Consider the following 15,887-nt stretch of genomic DNA (forward strand, 5'->3'; position numbering starts at 1 on the left):
CGTTACGGCTGGGAAAAGGTCTGCTAGGGTGTTTGGGAAGCCCTTCTGCCTCTCTGACCAGCAGCATCAAGCAGATGACAGCCATCAGTGATGCAGGGACACTACTGTGAAAAACCAAAGTGCTCCCGTTACAAAGCCAGGCCGTGGCCAGGCTCTCGGAAGAAGAGATGCTGGCTGGGAATGTCGCTAAGCAACAGGGCCCGCCTCGCGCTCCCCCCACCCTCCTCGGCTCCTCGTGTCACTCCTGGACACTCGGCCACGTCCAGGTGGCAGACACTTGAGTCTAAACGGAAGGTCCCAGGGGCAATCCTCACCATCTCGGAGAACCGCCTCCGCTGAAACTGGGTCAGACGCTGCAGGACGGCGGAGACACACCCCGCCTCGGAGCCTGACCTCTAAAAGCAGACTCGTCTTACTCCAAACACACAACAGCGGGCCCTGCGCTTGCGGAAGGTCTACTGGGAGGGGGCGCTTCTCAAAGGAGGGCCCAGGGCCTTCCACCAGCCCTCCTCTCACAGGAAGTGAGTGGCTGCAGGGGGCACTCACAGAACGCAGCCTGGATGTCCCTCGAGGCCACCTTGTCCCCAGGCCTGGACGTGGATGGGCAGCAGCCACCCTGCCGCGGCCAGAGCGCTCCCCCCGCCCCCCACCATCTCCCGGATCAGACGCTGTCTTCCACGCCCAGGATTCCCACCCAGGCTCACTCTCTGCAGCGCTCACTGCCTGCGGGGCTCTTCCCAGGACAGAACTGTCTATTCCATCTCCCCACCAGCTGGCGAGGGAGGCTGGAGCCAGGCCCCTGCCACCGTCCTCCCTGGCCTCTGGGCCCCCACTTTCTGCCTCCCTTCTCAGCCACCCTGAGGCCACTCCCGCGTTCTATCTGGCTTTAAACAAAGGACGCCAGCCTCAGAATGTCCCTTCCTTCTGTGTGGACAGGGGGAAGGAGAGTTGACACGACCCAGATGCCCGGGTACACCTCCACAACCAACAGCAGGAACCTGGGGTGGATACGGAGGCCTGGGAGGAGGGCGAGGGCTGAGGGAGCCCTGGGTGCTGACGCCCTAGCCGGGATGCCGAGGGTCATAAGGAAGAACCTCTGCGTTCCAACACACGTTCATCACTGAAGAGATGCTGCCTCCAGGCTTCAGTTATCCGTAATGGCCCATCTCCGGGAACGCTGCTCCCAGGTAATGAGCATGAAGTGAGCTTGGTTTAGCTCACAGGAATTCTCTTGACCACCTGTGAACAGCTCCAGGAGGAAGAAATTCACACATTCCTCCAGGGGCCCAAAGGGAAGGAGGAAGCATCTGACTTTATTCCATCCCCTTTTAGTATCAAAGCAGCAGGAATTCTGACTCTAGCAAGATGGCTCCTTGGGGGGCACAAGCCCTACCATCTTCTGTCTGCTGGCTTTCTGTGTAAAGCCGCTATCCTCTGCCCCACCAGCTCGTCTCTCCATTATCAGCCTGTCGTGCAGCAAGCAGAGCGAGCATGGACTCGTAACAGCGGGGCACGGAACCAGCCCTCCGCCCTCACCGCAGGCTGGCACCGCAGGCCCAGGGCTGGTCCCAACCTGGGCCAGCGCCTCGGCTTTCAACCCGCAGAGATGCCCATGGCACCTCCTTTTCAGCAGCAGCGCACCCGCCTCCCTGTAGCCCGCTGGCCGGACGCAGGACACGCTTCCCTGTCCAATGCTGAACCCGAACCGCTCCTCGTCCAGGCTCCCCAGCGTCCCACCCCCACAATCAGGGCCAAGGCCAGGGTGCTCCTGACACGGGGCATCACACACACCAGAGGCCCCGGCTGGCATGTCCGGCCTCTGCCCCACAGCTGGGTGCGGACGAGGGAAGGCTGTGAGGGCCTGTTCTCCTCAAGCTCTGGACATGCAGAGCAAGCAGCAGCTGGACAAACACCCATGGGATGGACGGATGCGTGCGCCTCCCTCCCCTGCAGCGTGGCCCACCGTCCTGAGAGCCGAGCCTGCCGGGCCCTCCAGAACCCAGGCCACTAGCCTCCCGCCCACACGGCACCCGGCTGCTTCCCGCACCCTGGACTCTTACACGCTGCCCAGCTCAGGCCCTCAGCAGGCCCTGGAGCAGGAGTCTCCCAGATCTGTGCACACGTTTGACACGCGCACACACACACACTGTCCCCTCTCCTGCAGGCACTCAAACTGCCCCTCGTCATGGAGCAGCCTGCCCCGCAGCCAAGCCCAGCCTCACAGGGCCCAGGCCTCTCTTGCTGCACCTCCCGACACTCTCCTCCACAGGGTCTGTGTTTACACGCGCATGTGAGCCAGTACCCACCCCAAGGTCTAGACTCAGGCTGGCGGGCAGAAACGGCCCAGGACAAAGCCAAGTGGTCATCATCACGTCACATCAGAGACGCAAAACCCGTCTTTAAACGCAGAAGGATACAAAGCGACGGCCCTTACAGTGAAGGTGCTTTTTGTCACTAATACGTGTTGTGGGGTGGGGGGGGAAGGGGGGGCTGGTTAGACTGCGATTGGAAAGTCAGACGTTCCCAGGGACCCGGAACACAATCAAGAGAGAACTGCCCCTAAGCCAGGGTAACAGCAGTCCACTCCGGCTGACGCTTCTGGGAGTGTTTCCTAAAGGGTGTTAATTCTGACTTGGGCTTCGAGACATACGCTGCCACTTGGCTGTCCGTGCTGAATCTGGCCCCAGGGTTTGCCCAGGAGGAAGGTGATGGGGGGCAAGGGCGAAGCAGGCCCAGGGAAGGTGGGGACAGAAAGGGGACAAGACACAGGGGCAGAACACCCATGTCTCCCGTCCTTCTGTGACCAGCCAGGCTAAAGGCCACAGGACCACATGTGTCTGTTTCTGCCACAAGAGGGACACAGAGGAAGCCCGTCTCATCCCCTCACGCGACAGGCCAGGCCAAGAGCAGGGGCTCCACAGGGAAGCACCCAGGCCTGGGGAACCTCTCCACCCTCGCGGAGCCAGCCCTCCGCTTTCCAGTCAGGACGGAAAAGAGACCTGACCTTCAGCTTCTCTCGAGCTCCCGAGACTCCCCGGCTTTGATGAGGGTGCTCGGTGGCCCTGAACCCAGTCTCCACATCGAGGACTGAGCGCCCGCCGGGTGTGAGCGCCAGTGCCCGCAGCGGTGGGGACGGCTGGGGCGGGGGGGCGCAGCTCAGGGAGAGCTCACGGTCATACCCAGCCTCACCACACAGACACTTGGAGGTCAAGAATTCAATTTTTTTGTAATTAGGATTCACATGGAGGCAAAATGGGATGGATCTTATGTGAGCAGTGCACAGTTCATTACATACCTGAATGCCTTCTCTGTATCTGAGTCTGCTGGGCCCTGAATATTTATCATTTATAACCTTTCTGCTTTCAAAGGGGAGCTAGGAAAGATAGCTGCTTGCTAAATGCATTATGATATAGATCAAAATAATACTATAAAAAAGGTATATTTTTAAGTTTTACCCAAGTATTTACAATGTAACTTCCATTAAGACAATAGGTTTAAAAATCACCAGCTGCACTCGGGCAGCTTCTGCCAAGATGACGACCCTAGTGGGGAGAGACGGAAGCAATGCCTATTTCGTCATAACAGGTTACCAGACTCCCCGCCAAGTTCCTGTGCTGAAATCCCAGCCCCCAGTGCAACGGTGTCAGGAGGGGGCCCTCTGGGAGATGTCGGGTCATGAGTGGAGCCGCGTGACGGGCTGGTGCTCCTGAAAGAGACCGTGTGCCCCTTCACCCCAAGGGCATGCCCCTTCACCCCGAGAGCACTGTCAGGGGATGACAAAGCCGGTCCTCACTGGCTGGGTTCCACTCGAAGATGATAAATCACCTCCTTCTTAAGCTCGCCTTCTGGGATCAACCTGGCTCCTAGCAACACACGGGGGACTCGATGGAGAGAGGTCTTCTCCCTCCACAGGCAGAGGCGGGCCCTCAGACCCCAAGGAGAACAGGTCTTCTCCCTCCACAGGCCCATGCCCTCCACAGGCAGAGGGGGGCCCTCAGACCCCAAGGAGAACAGGCCTGCGCCCACGGCTGGCCAAGGGACTCTCCTAAGCAGGCTGCTGGTCAGAGGGCGCATTCGCCCCTTCCAGCTGGGGCAGCCCGTTTCACCCGGGTGCTCACGATGCACGTGCTGGCCCTCGGGCGAACACAGCTGAACCACGTTGGCTTAAAAACCAACTCTCGGGAAAGTATTTCTGGTCACGTTAAATCGGTTTGAGAGTTCATGTCTAGGTGCGCTAGAGAAGAGTCCCAGGGGACTTTCTCATGGGGCTCCAGAGTCCACACAGCTGCACAAAACCTCCAGAGTGGAAGGGAGGAGAGGAACCCCTGCAGAGAGTACCTGCGTGGCGACGGAGGGGGACACTGGAGCTAGGCGTTCGGAAACTTCTGGGTCCGCAGCAAAGAAACCAATTCCTCTGAACCTGACCAGTCCCGGATCCAACACGGGTGCTCATGGGGTGTCTGGAGGAGGGAGCCCCTGCCTGATGCCCGGCCCGCGCTCAGGGAGCAGGATGGCCCTGCCCTCTCAGGTGACAGGGAGAGCTGATCTTCAGAAGGGAAAAACAGACATCAACACACTAGAAGGATTTGTTTGGTTTCAAGTCACTCACAGGAAGGAGCCATTGCAATGTGTGTGGTAAATGGAGAACGGTCGTCTCCCAGGCACCCCTCAGAAGGTCCTCTCCTCTGAATCCAGGCCCTCGGCTCCGCCAGGCCACCCCACCCTCCTCCCTCCCCCGGGGTCCCCTCTCTGTCCCTTACTTTGTCTGTACAGCCTCTTAGCACACTGATGGGCCGCAGGAAGCGAGCGCAGCAACAGGCACTGGATGGAGGAAGAGGATGGAGGGGGAGTCCAGGAGGGGCAGGCCTGTGCCTCAGCAGAGTGGTCACCACCAGGAGAGCTGGCGCTGGGCCCGCGGCCCATCTCTGACCACCCCTGCCAGCCCCTGCCCTAGGCACCACCACTGTGGGGGTACTGGGTAGCGCCTGTCCTCCTCACCCAACCGCGAGCTCCCAGCAGGGCGGGGTCTCCTCCCAACAGGGCAAGGGGCACACGGCATGCAGGCGGCCGGCACGTGGGGCCCTGGGCAGCCCAGTGAGAATGGGAACAGGCTGGGCCTCCACGTCGCCCCTGTGTGGTAGGTACCACCCGGGGTGGTAGCTGGAGGTGACCCAGCTCCTGGCACAGCACACAGCCCTCCAGCCTCAGCCGCATCCACAAAGCTGCCTCCGTCGACTGAGAGTGGAGATGACTTTAGGACGCAGAAGAATGAGCGGACGCAGCAGTCGTGACGAGAACCGGGCCCGTCCGGCCATCGAGGGCAGTGCTGGAAACACACCGGGGACTAGCCCGTCGGCAGCGCTGACGCGCAGGCCCACCACAGTGCCGGGGACCCGCGCCCACCTGGACGCCACGGCACTGCGGCCCCCGGCCCCCACCCCCAAAGCCCACAGCTCTGCAGCCCCCACACCGGCGACCTCACCGTCCTCTTGCATGGCCACATCTGACCCGAGGAGCTTAGGTCACGTGCTGGGTCCCAGCCGCAAGGGAAACTGGAAACTTGATTTAATTCCATGAGGGGAACAGGACTAATAACCTAGGAACTTCCCCCAAATACATGAAGAAAATTCAAAACATGATGAGGCACCACAAATAAGTCCCTGACTTGATTTCTGAGTGATATGCCCTGGGCTTGAGGGAAACTTCCAGACCAGTGAGGGAAACCAGGGAATCCTGGAAGAGCTCCGCCTGTCACACCACCTGACACAGAGACTGAAAGAAGCGACCAACAAGCGTGAGACCTGGGCAAACAGCTCCTGCTTGATTTCAAATGGAAGGTTTTTAAATCTTATATAATTACATCAGACCGACTAATGAAGAATAATTATCATAAAATCCCATTACTCAAAACCAACCTGCAGAAACAGTTTTATGGTTGAAGATGGAGACTTTCTGAATTGCCACGCTTTCCCTGTTTTTCTAACAATAACTAGGTAAGGAATGAGTACCGTCTCCAAGCACAGAGGTAAGGACATTGACTGGAATGGCTAAAATGGCCCCAGGCCGTGGCGGGGAGAGGGCGGGGGGCACCTCTGGTAACACGGCGCAGAGGGAGGACCACTTAGGAAACTAAATTCCTATTTTTTAACCAAAGGCAAAATAAAAGACGAAAACAATACAAACAAAAGTATATACGTATATTGAAAATGACACACCTGATGTCAACATCTATCAAGAAAATCTTGAGATGATTATATTTTTTCACTGAGGAGGACAGACAGACCTACATAGCAGGTTTCTGTACTTCTCTAGAAGTAGACTTGAAAAGTCATGTATGTAGCGCAAACACCAAGAAAATGATACAAAACAGCATATTCAGAAACATCATAAATAAATAAGATTTCACAAACTGTTGAAGTAACCACAGGAAGGTAAGGAAGGGACAGTGATGAGAAACGAAGGGAAGACACAAAAAACAGACAACAAAACGGCCGCTGCAGCCCGACACACGCATAACTTAAACACAAACAGTCTCAAAGTGAAAGTCAGCCGCTCAGTCGCGTCCAACTCTTTGTGACCCCACAGACTGTAGCCCACCAGGCTCCTCTCTCCATGGAATTCTCCAGGCAAGAATTCTGGAGTTGGTTGCCATTTCCTTATCCAGGGGATCTTCCCAACCCAGGGATCAAACCCAGGTCACCCCCACTGCGGGCAGACTCTTTACTGACTGAGTCACTGGGACAAGCCTTAACAGACCCTGAACTTAAAACATAAATAGTCTAGATATACGAGTTAAAAGAGAGCAGCAGGATGAATTAAACACATACACACGCTCCAACAATAAACAGCTCGCCTCCAAAAGCGCAGGGCATCCTGGGTAAGAGCGGAGGGAGGGGCTCCCCTGCGGCCGCCGCCCGCCCAGGCCCAGGACAGACGCCTTCAGGGGGCCCACACCCCCTTCTCATCTAATGACACCCACGCTGTCTTTAACAGAACAGCAGTAGTAGAGGCAGCCCAGGAGAGGATCAGGGAAGACAGAAAGCGTCAGCATAGACACACCTCCAGAGAAGTCTGCTCCCCTGACCTGGACGGCACCGGGAGGTCAGGGAAGCTCTAGAACATTCCGTCTTTAGCAGAGCCCTCATCTCCCACCCCCACCTTTCCCAACACACACAGCCCGGTGCTCGGTGGTGGAGGGAACAGGCTGGCTCAGAACAGACAGACTGTGACAGGCAGGCAACTGGAAGAATGCTTGAGGAGGAGGGATTGGCATGAAAATCAGCCAGAGAACTGGCAGAGTGCAGCGACCAGGGGAGGAGAAGGGCAGCGTGGGGCCAGCTCACAGAGAACGCGGGACAGGTGGGACAGCCCCTTACCAGGTACCCGAAGCCCACAGTTACACTTCCTGCTTCACAGACACAGACAGGCCCAGGAGGGCCCCGAAGTGCTCCAGGTCAGGGGAAGACAGGGGGCCAGGACAGGCTCCCAGATGCTCTGGGCTGGTGGTGAAGCCAAATGAGAGCCTGCGTCTGTGCTTTAAAAAAAAATCTGTTGTAGGAGTCAAATTACAGTGGTCAAGGTGAGACCTGAAGGCCCAAGCTGGGGCCTGGGCAGGAGAGGAGATGGGAGGTGGCGGGAGGAGTGGGGGGCGAGGCCAGGAAGAGTTCAGCACGTGCATCTGACCCTCACCCCTCACCCTGGCGTCTTCATCAGCGGGTCCAAGACTCCCTCAGGCTTCCTCTCACTCCCACCCCTCCCCAGTCCCAGCAAGACCTTGGGCCACCCCCAAACTGCACGCCTGACCATGGGCCCGGGAGACGCTGGGCCCAGGACCGCACAGCGGCCCTTGGTCTGCTGGGCCGTCGTCCTCAGCTCACTGTAGAGGGAGCAGGCTGACGCGGCAGCAGTATTTCACCACCGCCGCTCTGTCAGCCCTTCACTGCTCTAATTTCCCGAGGACCCTGTGCCGGCGTGATCTACAGTCTTCCTGACATTTCACCTTCCGCTGCTGAAAAATTCATCTGGTCCTGATGTGGGCTGCTCTCTCCCCCGCGGGGGCGCGAGATTGATTCCACTGCTGGTAATACCAGCTGCCACTCAGCCAGCCTTCCCGGGTTGCAGGAGGCGCGGAGCCCAGCGCTTCTAAAAGCCCCAACTCATCGCCCCTGTGTGCACGCTTTTACCTGTGTTCTCCATCTTGAGTTCACCTTTTTTTTTTTAATGCAGCGCCTGTTAGTCTTCCTGAAATTTCACCAGCACACAGAGATTTTTCTCATGTTCAGGTACTTGCACCTTTCTTTAAAGACCATCTTCACAGGGTTTTAAGTCTGGCGAGTCGCAGGACCAGAGTGACACGAATACACTGACTGAAGCAGGCGCAGGGTCTCCCACGGTCCTCAGGGTCAGGACCCCCTCCTCCGCCCCCTCTCGTCCCTCTGAGATCTCGTAAAATTGCAGATCTGACCCCAAAACCGCCTGGCTGGGGGCGGGGGGGCTGGGGTGCATCACTCCGGCCTACCCTTCCAGTGGCTGCTCCTAACCCCCAGCCTCCTCCCGGGAAGTCCTGCTCTTGCCAGGGGCCCAGACCACATGGGTTAGGGTCACCGCCCCGGCCCAGCTGTCTACAGATGCATGCACAGCACCTGCCCCCACCACCTCCTCAAGCACAGCGTTTCTCCCGGAGGCCACTAGCTCACTGCCCGGCCCCTCCCAGGCAGGCCAAGGGGCGGGTCCAAGCCACGTCCACCCCAGCCACGCCCCCACCGGGCTCTCAAGGTCACTCCCCTTACTAGCCACGCCCCCTTCCCTTCTAGCCACGCCTCCCCACGGCAAGGCTCAAGGCCACGCCGTGCTTGGCCATGCCCCCTCCCACATCCCAAACAGTGTCATCAAAATAGAAGGCAGGCCTTCAAGGTCTCAGCTCTAGTCAAAACACAACAGCAAAGTGTGTGCAAGGAGGCCTGAGGCGCACCCGATGGGTGGGCTGACTTCTGGAACCCAGGGACACGCCAAGTGATGGAGGCTGGTTACTACCTTTGGGTCTGAGAACCTAACCAGGATAGAAGCCCTCCCCAAACCTCTTTCCAAACCTCTCACATAAACAAACGAGTCACAAATCCACCACTCTCAAGGACTGAACCATTTTCCCCAGACCCACAACTCACGTGCTGAAGTCCTCACCACAGCACCTCAGAATGTGACTGTACAGGCGGACAAGGCCTTTGAAGAAGCGACTCAGATGAGGTATTAGGGTGGAGCCCAGATTTGCAAGGACTGCATCCACATGAGAAAAGGGCTTTGGGACACAGCCAGGCCCAGAGGGACAGCCACACGAGCAGAAGCCGAGGGGAGGGCCCTCGGAGGACCCCTGGGCCTCAGGCTGCAATTGTTTATGCACGTCTGTGGGTTCTGTCGTGCAGACCGGAGCAGATGGAGACTGTGGCAGGGCAGAGCACCGTGGAAGGAGCCACCTTGAGAAGGTCCAGCCTCACAAAGCCAGGGCAGCTGGCGGCCCCGCCTGCATCTCCGCGGAGAGGGCGGCAGGGGGAGGGGAGCGGGGCAGGGAAGAACGAGGCCAACGACACGGCTGGGGTTGAGGGAGGAACTGGGCACAGGGTTTTTTACAGTCTTACTGGAAAAATTAATTCAAACTGGGCTTTGTCTAAGCACCCCCTCGTGGCCTGAAACCTGGAGAAAGGGCCATAAACAAGGTGCACTGATGAACGACGGGGGTGGGAAGCCGTGAGAGGTGTCCAGCGGCCAGCCCGGGGGCCACATCCCAGTTAACATCTTCATTAGCAATCTGGAAGGAGCGGTGAACAGCACATTAATTAAATTTCCAGATGATGCTAAATTTGGAGGTGCTATAGGAAGTCAGTGAGGACAGAGAAACAAGGCAGATGGGATCCAAAGAGGTTAGTCAGGAGTGTAAGAAGCAATCCAGGATTCCGTCTCCAAGAAAAGAAGCGATTTAAAAACCTCCCCATGTTCTGGAACTCCATCTAACTCCCATCAGATGGCTGCACAAGCACAATGCAGGCGGCCCTTGCTGTCTGAACTCACTGTCCAGGCCTCCATACCCAAAACCGGAAACCAGAAGCAGTGAGCCTAGCTCAGATGAACCCGGCAGTCAGAACCCTCCTCACCTGCGTGAGGCCAAAAGTCAGAGGCCAGATGGCTGATGGGAAGCTGCTGTATAACACAGGATGCTCTGTGACCCCCAGAGGGCTGGGATGGGTGGGGACGTTCAAGAGGGAGGGGACGATGTGTACTTACGGCTGACTCATGATGCTGTACGGCAGAAGTCAATACAATATTGTAAAGCAGTTATCCTCCAGTTAAAAATAAGAGGCCAACAGAGGCTCTGGTAACATGGTAAAGCTCACACAACTCTGTGCCGAGAGGAATAACCCCAGTGGGTGTGGGATATTTGGAACAAGCAACAAAATACTGGGTCTGTAAAATATGATCAATTTCTAAAGAGAGAACAAGGCCCTGTGTTAAGATCATTGATCTCATCGGCCTCTAAACGCCAAGATTTGAGCATTATCACAAACATCACTCAAAAGTAGGGACCGTTATGTCTCTGTTCTTGGTGACAAAAACCAATAAGAAGAAAATATCTTTATAACAAAAAGTGTTTACAAAATCCTTGCCCCAGAAACAATGTCCTCGAAGCCTGAAAGGATGTGGGTCAGGGGCTCTGGAATCACCGACGAATCACCGTAGCAAGGTCCTGCTGGAAGTGCGGTAATTCAGGGTTAAACGAGGCACCGGGCACCCCATGCTCCCGGCAGGGTCATCACCACACCAAGACGTGGAAGCCACCCAAGTGCCCATCGCCAGGTGAGTGGACACAGGAGGCGTGGTGTGGACACAGAGCGGACCATTACTCAGTGCAAAAAGGAGGCAACCTTCATTAGCAACAACACAGGTGAGCCTGCAGGGCACCAGGCTAAGAGGCACCATATGAAGACGAACCCTGTATGAACTCACATCTATGTGAGACCTAGAAGAAAAAAAACAAAAGAGCTCACAGCTACAGAGAATAGAGCGGTGGTCGCCAGAGGTGGTTTGGGGGGCGTGGAGCATTGGGGGAAAGGGGTCAGAAAGTCCAAACTTTCAGTCATGAGATAAACGGGTCCTGGGATGTGATACACAGCACAGTGCCTCCAGGTGACAGCGCGTGCTGTGCGCTCAGCCGTGTCTGTTCTTGGTGATCAAAGTGTCTGACTCCTCTGCAACCCCATGGACTACAGCCCGCCAGGCTCCTCTGTCCATGGGATTCTCCAGGAAAGAATACTGGAGTGGGTAGCTGTTCCCAAGACCCAGGGGATCTTCCCAACCCAGGAATCAAGCCCGTGTCTCTTGCATCTCCTACACTGGTAGGCAGACTCTGCCACTGCGGCACCTGGAAAGCCCACAGTTGACAATACCGTACCGTATATTTGACGAACGCGCCTGATCTCATCTGAGCTGCGTATCTGAAGGCTGCTGAGAGCTTCACTGTGTGTGACTCAAATCGTTATGGTGTACACCGGAAACTAACACAAGGTCACATGCCAATTATATCTCAGTAAACTGGAAGGACCTCTAGTAAGTGAACTGCCCGCGCCTGGCACCTTAGCATTCAGAGGTCATGTCACCACATTTCCTCATGTGCAGAACGGGATGGTGTGTTGGTAAGAGCCAGCAGCAGTGTGTGACCTGCCCGGCACCCACCATGAGCCTTGGGGTGGGGCTTCGGCCCCATGGGGCTTCCGGGCGAGCACCATGCCCCATGTGCCCGGCGCTGGCCTCCAGCCAGGCCCTCTAATGGGCCACCCCTCAGCCCTGCACCCCTCAGTCCAGGCCGTGCAGAAGCTCTGCTTCCTCTGCGCAGGCAGGCAAGTGGCGGGTGAGCCAGAGATGAGCAGGGGTGTGTTCTCTTTGCCAGGGCCACCTTATACTCCTCAATGACGGATAAGCCGTTCAGGGGAACAGGCAACAAAGAAACAGTTTTTTTGGCAAGTAAGAGTTAACCGTATCTACAACCTGAAAGAAACAGCATTGGAACAAAACAGTAACTTGATCCCAAAATAATATTCCACATGGCTGGTTTCCCATTTCTCACCAGACATGGTGACCCCAGTGAAGGACGTCCACGTGAACCCCAGACGGAAGAGGAGCTGACGAAACATACACCTGGTGATCACGCGGCACACGCACCCCCCATGCTCGGCACCCACGGAACCGCAGGCCCTCACCCAGGATCCTGCCCCTGGCAACGTCATCTTTGGGTGATGCTGGTCAGCGCACAGCCCTCCCAGTGAGAAGCCTGTTGGATCTGTTAGCCACAGAGCAAGAGAGCCTAGAAAACCTGTACATGCTAAAACGGGGTGCAGACCATTTCCACTTCCTGCCCCGCTGTACTCAGTCTGGGGTGGAGAGGACACCTGGGGCTGGCCCTGTGGGGACCCCCACATCTGCAGGGCTGGGGTCAGCACAGAGCTCCCAGGGGCTCCCTAGAGACTGCTCTCCCCAGAGAACTTTCTGACTTCTTTTCAACATGCTCATCCTCGGCATCTGGATCTGGGGAAAAGACTCACCTCTCGCCTCCTAGCTGAGCACCTACCGCCTGAAGGAAAGGAGTTCCCTCTTTCCACATCCCACGCTAAAGTACATGAAAAACTCAGAAGAATGGTGAGTTTAAACATGGGAATAGCGTGCGTGTCTGGAGCCGGAGACTCGTGATGCGCCAGTGTGGGGCCCCCAGATGGATCAGCCGGCTCTAAACAGGCCCCCTCCTCCCCAGGTGGGACTCTGACCGAAGAGACACTGTCAGCTGTCAAGGGCACCGCCCGGAACAGGATCCAGGGCCAAATCCCAACCGTGTCCCCACCAGACACGCAACCTGGACAGTCACTCAGCCTTCCTATGCCTCGGTTTTATCAGTAAAATGGGAGCATGACGAGCGGCCGCTCCTTGAAGTGTTGAAACAGCGTCTGATGTCCAGGGCCACCAACCTTCATGCCAGCTGCTGCCACTCCCGTGGCTGCTGACAAAGCAGGGATGGTTCTGCTATAATGACTGTCATGAGCTTACATGCAAGTTATCACTCACCAAACCAGGTCTATAAACCAAACGTGGCAAAACCCATTAAAACCAAGAACATTACAGTCTCCCAAGGCAGCAGAAACAGAAGCCAAAATAAATAAACGGGACCTAATCAAATGTATAAGCTTTGGCACAACAAAGGAGACCATGAACGAAACAGAAACACAACCTAACCATGGGAGAGAGACACTCACAAATGATGCGACTGACGAGGGCCTGGTTTCCAAAATAAACAAACAGCTCATACGACTCAACATCAAGAAAATAACCCAATCAAGAAATGGGCAGAGGGTCTAAACAGAAATTTCTGCAAAGAAAACACGTGCTGTGTGCTGTGCTCAGTCACTCAGTTGTGTCCAACTCTTTTCAACGCCATGGACTATAGGCCACCAGGTTGCTCTGTCCCTGGGATTCTCCAGGCAAGAACACTGGAGTGGGTTGCCATTTCCTTCTCCAATGCATGAAAGTGAAACGTGAAAGTGAAGTCGCTCAGTCGTGTCCGACCCTCAGCGACCCTATGGACTGCAGCCTTCCAGGCTCCTCAGTCCATGGGATTTTCCAGGCAAGAGTACTTGAGTGGGGTGCCATCGCCTTCTCCGACAGATGGCCAATAGGCACATGAAAAGATGCTCAACATCACTAATTATTGGAGAAATGCAGATTAAAGTTACGAGGTACCACCTCACACCAGTCAGAATGGCCATCATCAAAAAGTTTACATATAATAAATGCTGGAGAGGGTGTGGAAAAAAGGGAACCCTCCTACACTGTTGGTGGGAATGTAAATTGGTGCAGAAGTATGGAGAACAGTAAGGAGGAAGTTCCCCCAAAAAACTAAAACTAGAATTATCATATGATCCGGCAATCCCACTCCTGAGCAGATATCTGGGGGGAAAAAAACCTCTTAATTCGAAAAGATATATGCACTTCAATGTTCATCACAGCACTATTTACAATAGCTAAGACATGAAAGCAATCCAGATGTCCATCGACAGATAAATGGATAAAGAAGATGTGGTATGTATACATAAGGGAATACTGCTGCTACTGCTGCTGCCAAGTCGCTTCAGTCGTGTCCGACTCTGTGCGACCCCAGAGACGGCGGCCCACCAGGCTCCCCCGTCCCTGGGATTCTCCAGGCAAGAACACTGCAGTGGGTTGCCATTTCCTTCTCCAAGGCATGAAAGTGAAAAGCGAAAGTGAAGTCACTCAGTCGTGTCTGACTCTTCACAACCCCATGGACTGCAGCCTACCAGGCTCCTCCGTCCATGGGATTTTCCAGGCAAGAGTACTGGAGTGGGTTGAAAGGAATACTACTCAGCTGTAAAAAAGAATGAAATAATGGCATTTGCAGCAACATGGATGGGCCTGGAGATGATCATACTGAGTGAAGGAAGTCAGAGACAAATATCATATGACATCACTTATACGTGGAATCTGAAATAGATACAAATGAACTTATTTACAAAACAGAGATAGACTCACAGACACAGAAAAAAACACATATAGCTATCAAAGGGGAAAAGGTGGGAAGGGATAAATCAGCAATTTGGAATTAGCAGACACATACTACTATGTGTAAAATACACAAGGTCCTACTGTGCAGCACAGGGAACTATATATTCAGTATCTGTTGTAATAAACCTAATGGAAAAGAATATGAAAAAGAATACACACATACATATGTATAACTGAATCACTTTGCTGCACACCAGAAACTAACACGCTGAAAAGCAACTATAATTCAATAAACAATTTTAAAAGTAACAAGACCATAAAGCCGGCACAGCCTCTGCTCCTGCTGGGGACCTAGAATTGGCAGGTGAGCTAAGTTATACCTCAGTTCCTGTCGGTGCTTACAAGGAGGAGGAGGAACTCCAGCCCCTGAAGCCCACACACACCCTCTCAGAGTGATAGAAGGCCACACTTCCTGCCCATGGTCGCACCCATTCCACACAGCAGGTCACTGGGGAGAAGCGAAAGGTTTCAGGCCTAAGAAGTGGCTCGCTGCACCAGCCAGGGCACTGGGACCCCCTGGGTCACCTTCACCCCTCAGAGGAGCCGGCTCGGGCCTGGGGCGCTGCTGTGGCCCGGATCACCCCCACAGGTCCAGTGTGGACAGGGGGGATGCTCGACTGCAGGCCGAGGGAAGAGGAGGCCGTCTCTGGAGGGACACCCGCCAACCCGTTGGCAGGAGACAGTGGCCGGACCTGGAGGCCGCCTGCAGGGAGGGGGGCCGGGGAGGGAAGGGCGGGTCATCGCCAAGCACTTCCGGTGACACAAGAAGCCTCCGTTCCCTAAACAGAGCCCCCGCCTAGGCCGCGCCAGGCCGCCCGAGCCAGGCAGAGAGCCGTCCTACAGACCGGCCTGCGTCTGCCTGGCAGACATGGAGACCTGTCTGAAAGACCCCGTGAGTCCGGGGGTCAGCAGATGCAAGCGCTTTGCTTCCCCTTTGGAAGCACGATGCTCACTGGACACGACACGTGACACTTTGATTACTGAGGAACAAACGTGGTTGATGCTGTGACTCCCAGCACCCCGTGCCTGGCCCTGGCAGTTCTGTGCCCTGAATCCAGGAGCCCCAAGTAAGCTCCACACAGAAGACGGTCCCAAGAGATTACTACTAACACGGCTCCCCCTCCAGCACCCGGGCACTGAGAAATAGTTCCCCAACTCACAGCTGACAGCTAACGTTAGAATCAGCTCCCTATCGATAGCGTGGAGGGCACACGTTGCATCTGTCTCCAGTCCTCCTGTGACACCAACGGGCGCTGGATGGGTGGGAGGGCGGC

At 55.7% G+C, this 15,887-nt stretch overlaps 1 protein-coding gene across 4 annotated transcripts in view; it reads right to left on the reverse strand.

The window, feature by feature from the left end:
* The window catches only part of EIPR1 (EARP complex and GARP complex interacting protein 1), a 67,790-nt gene that overhangs the window by 35,838 nt on the left and 16,065 nt on the right, over positions 1 to 15,887 (reverse strand). The window contains exon 1 of one of the 4 annotated variants that reach the window (XM_070374965.1): positions 8,184 to 8,332. The exons of 2 other annotated variants lie outside the window; for them this stretch is intronic. In XM_070374965.1, coding sequence (XP_070231066.1) covers positions 8,184 to 8,196 — 13 coding nt within the window. In that variant the 5' untranslated portion in view covers positions 8,197 to 8,332. Of the gene's footprint in view, positions 1 to 7,376; positions 7,395 to 8,183; positions 8,333 to 15,887 lie in introns of those variants that run through there. One more of the 4 variants, XM_070374967.1, reaches the window with a different exon arrangement.

Source organism: Bos mutus, chromosome 8, assembly GCF_027580195.1.
Source record: "Bos mutus isolate GX-2022 chromosome 8, NWIPB_WYAK_1.1, whole genome shotgun sequence".
NCBI classification, from domain to species: Eukaryota; Metazoa; Chordata; class Mammalia; order Artiodactyla; family Bovidae; genus Bos; species Bos mutus.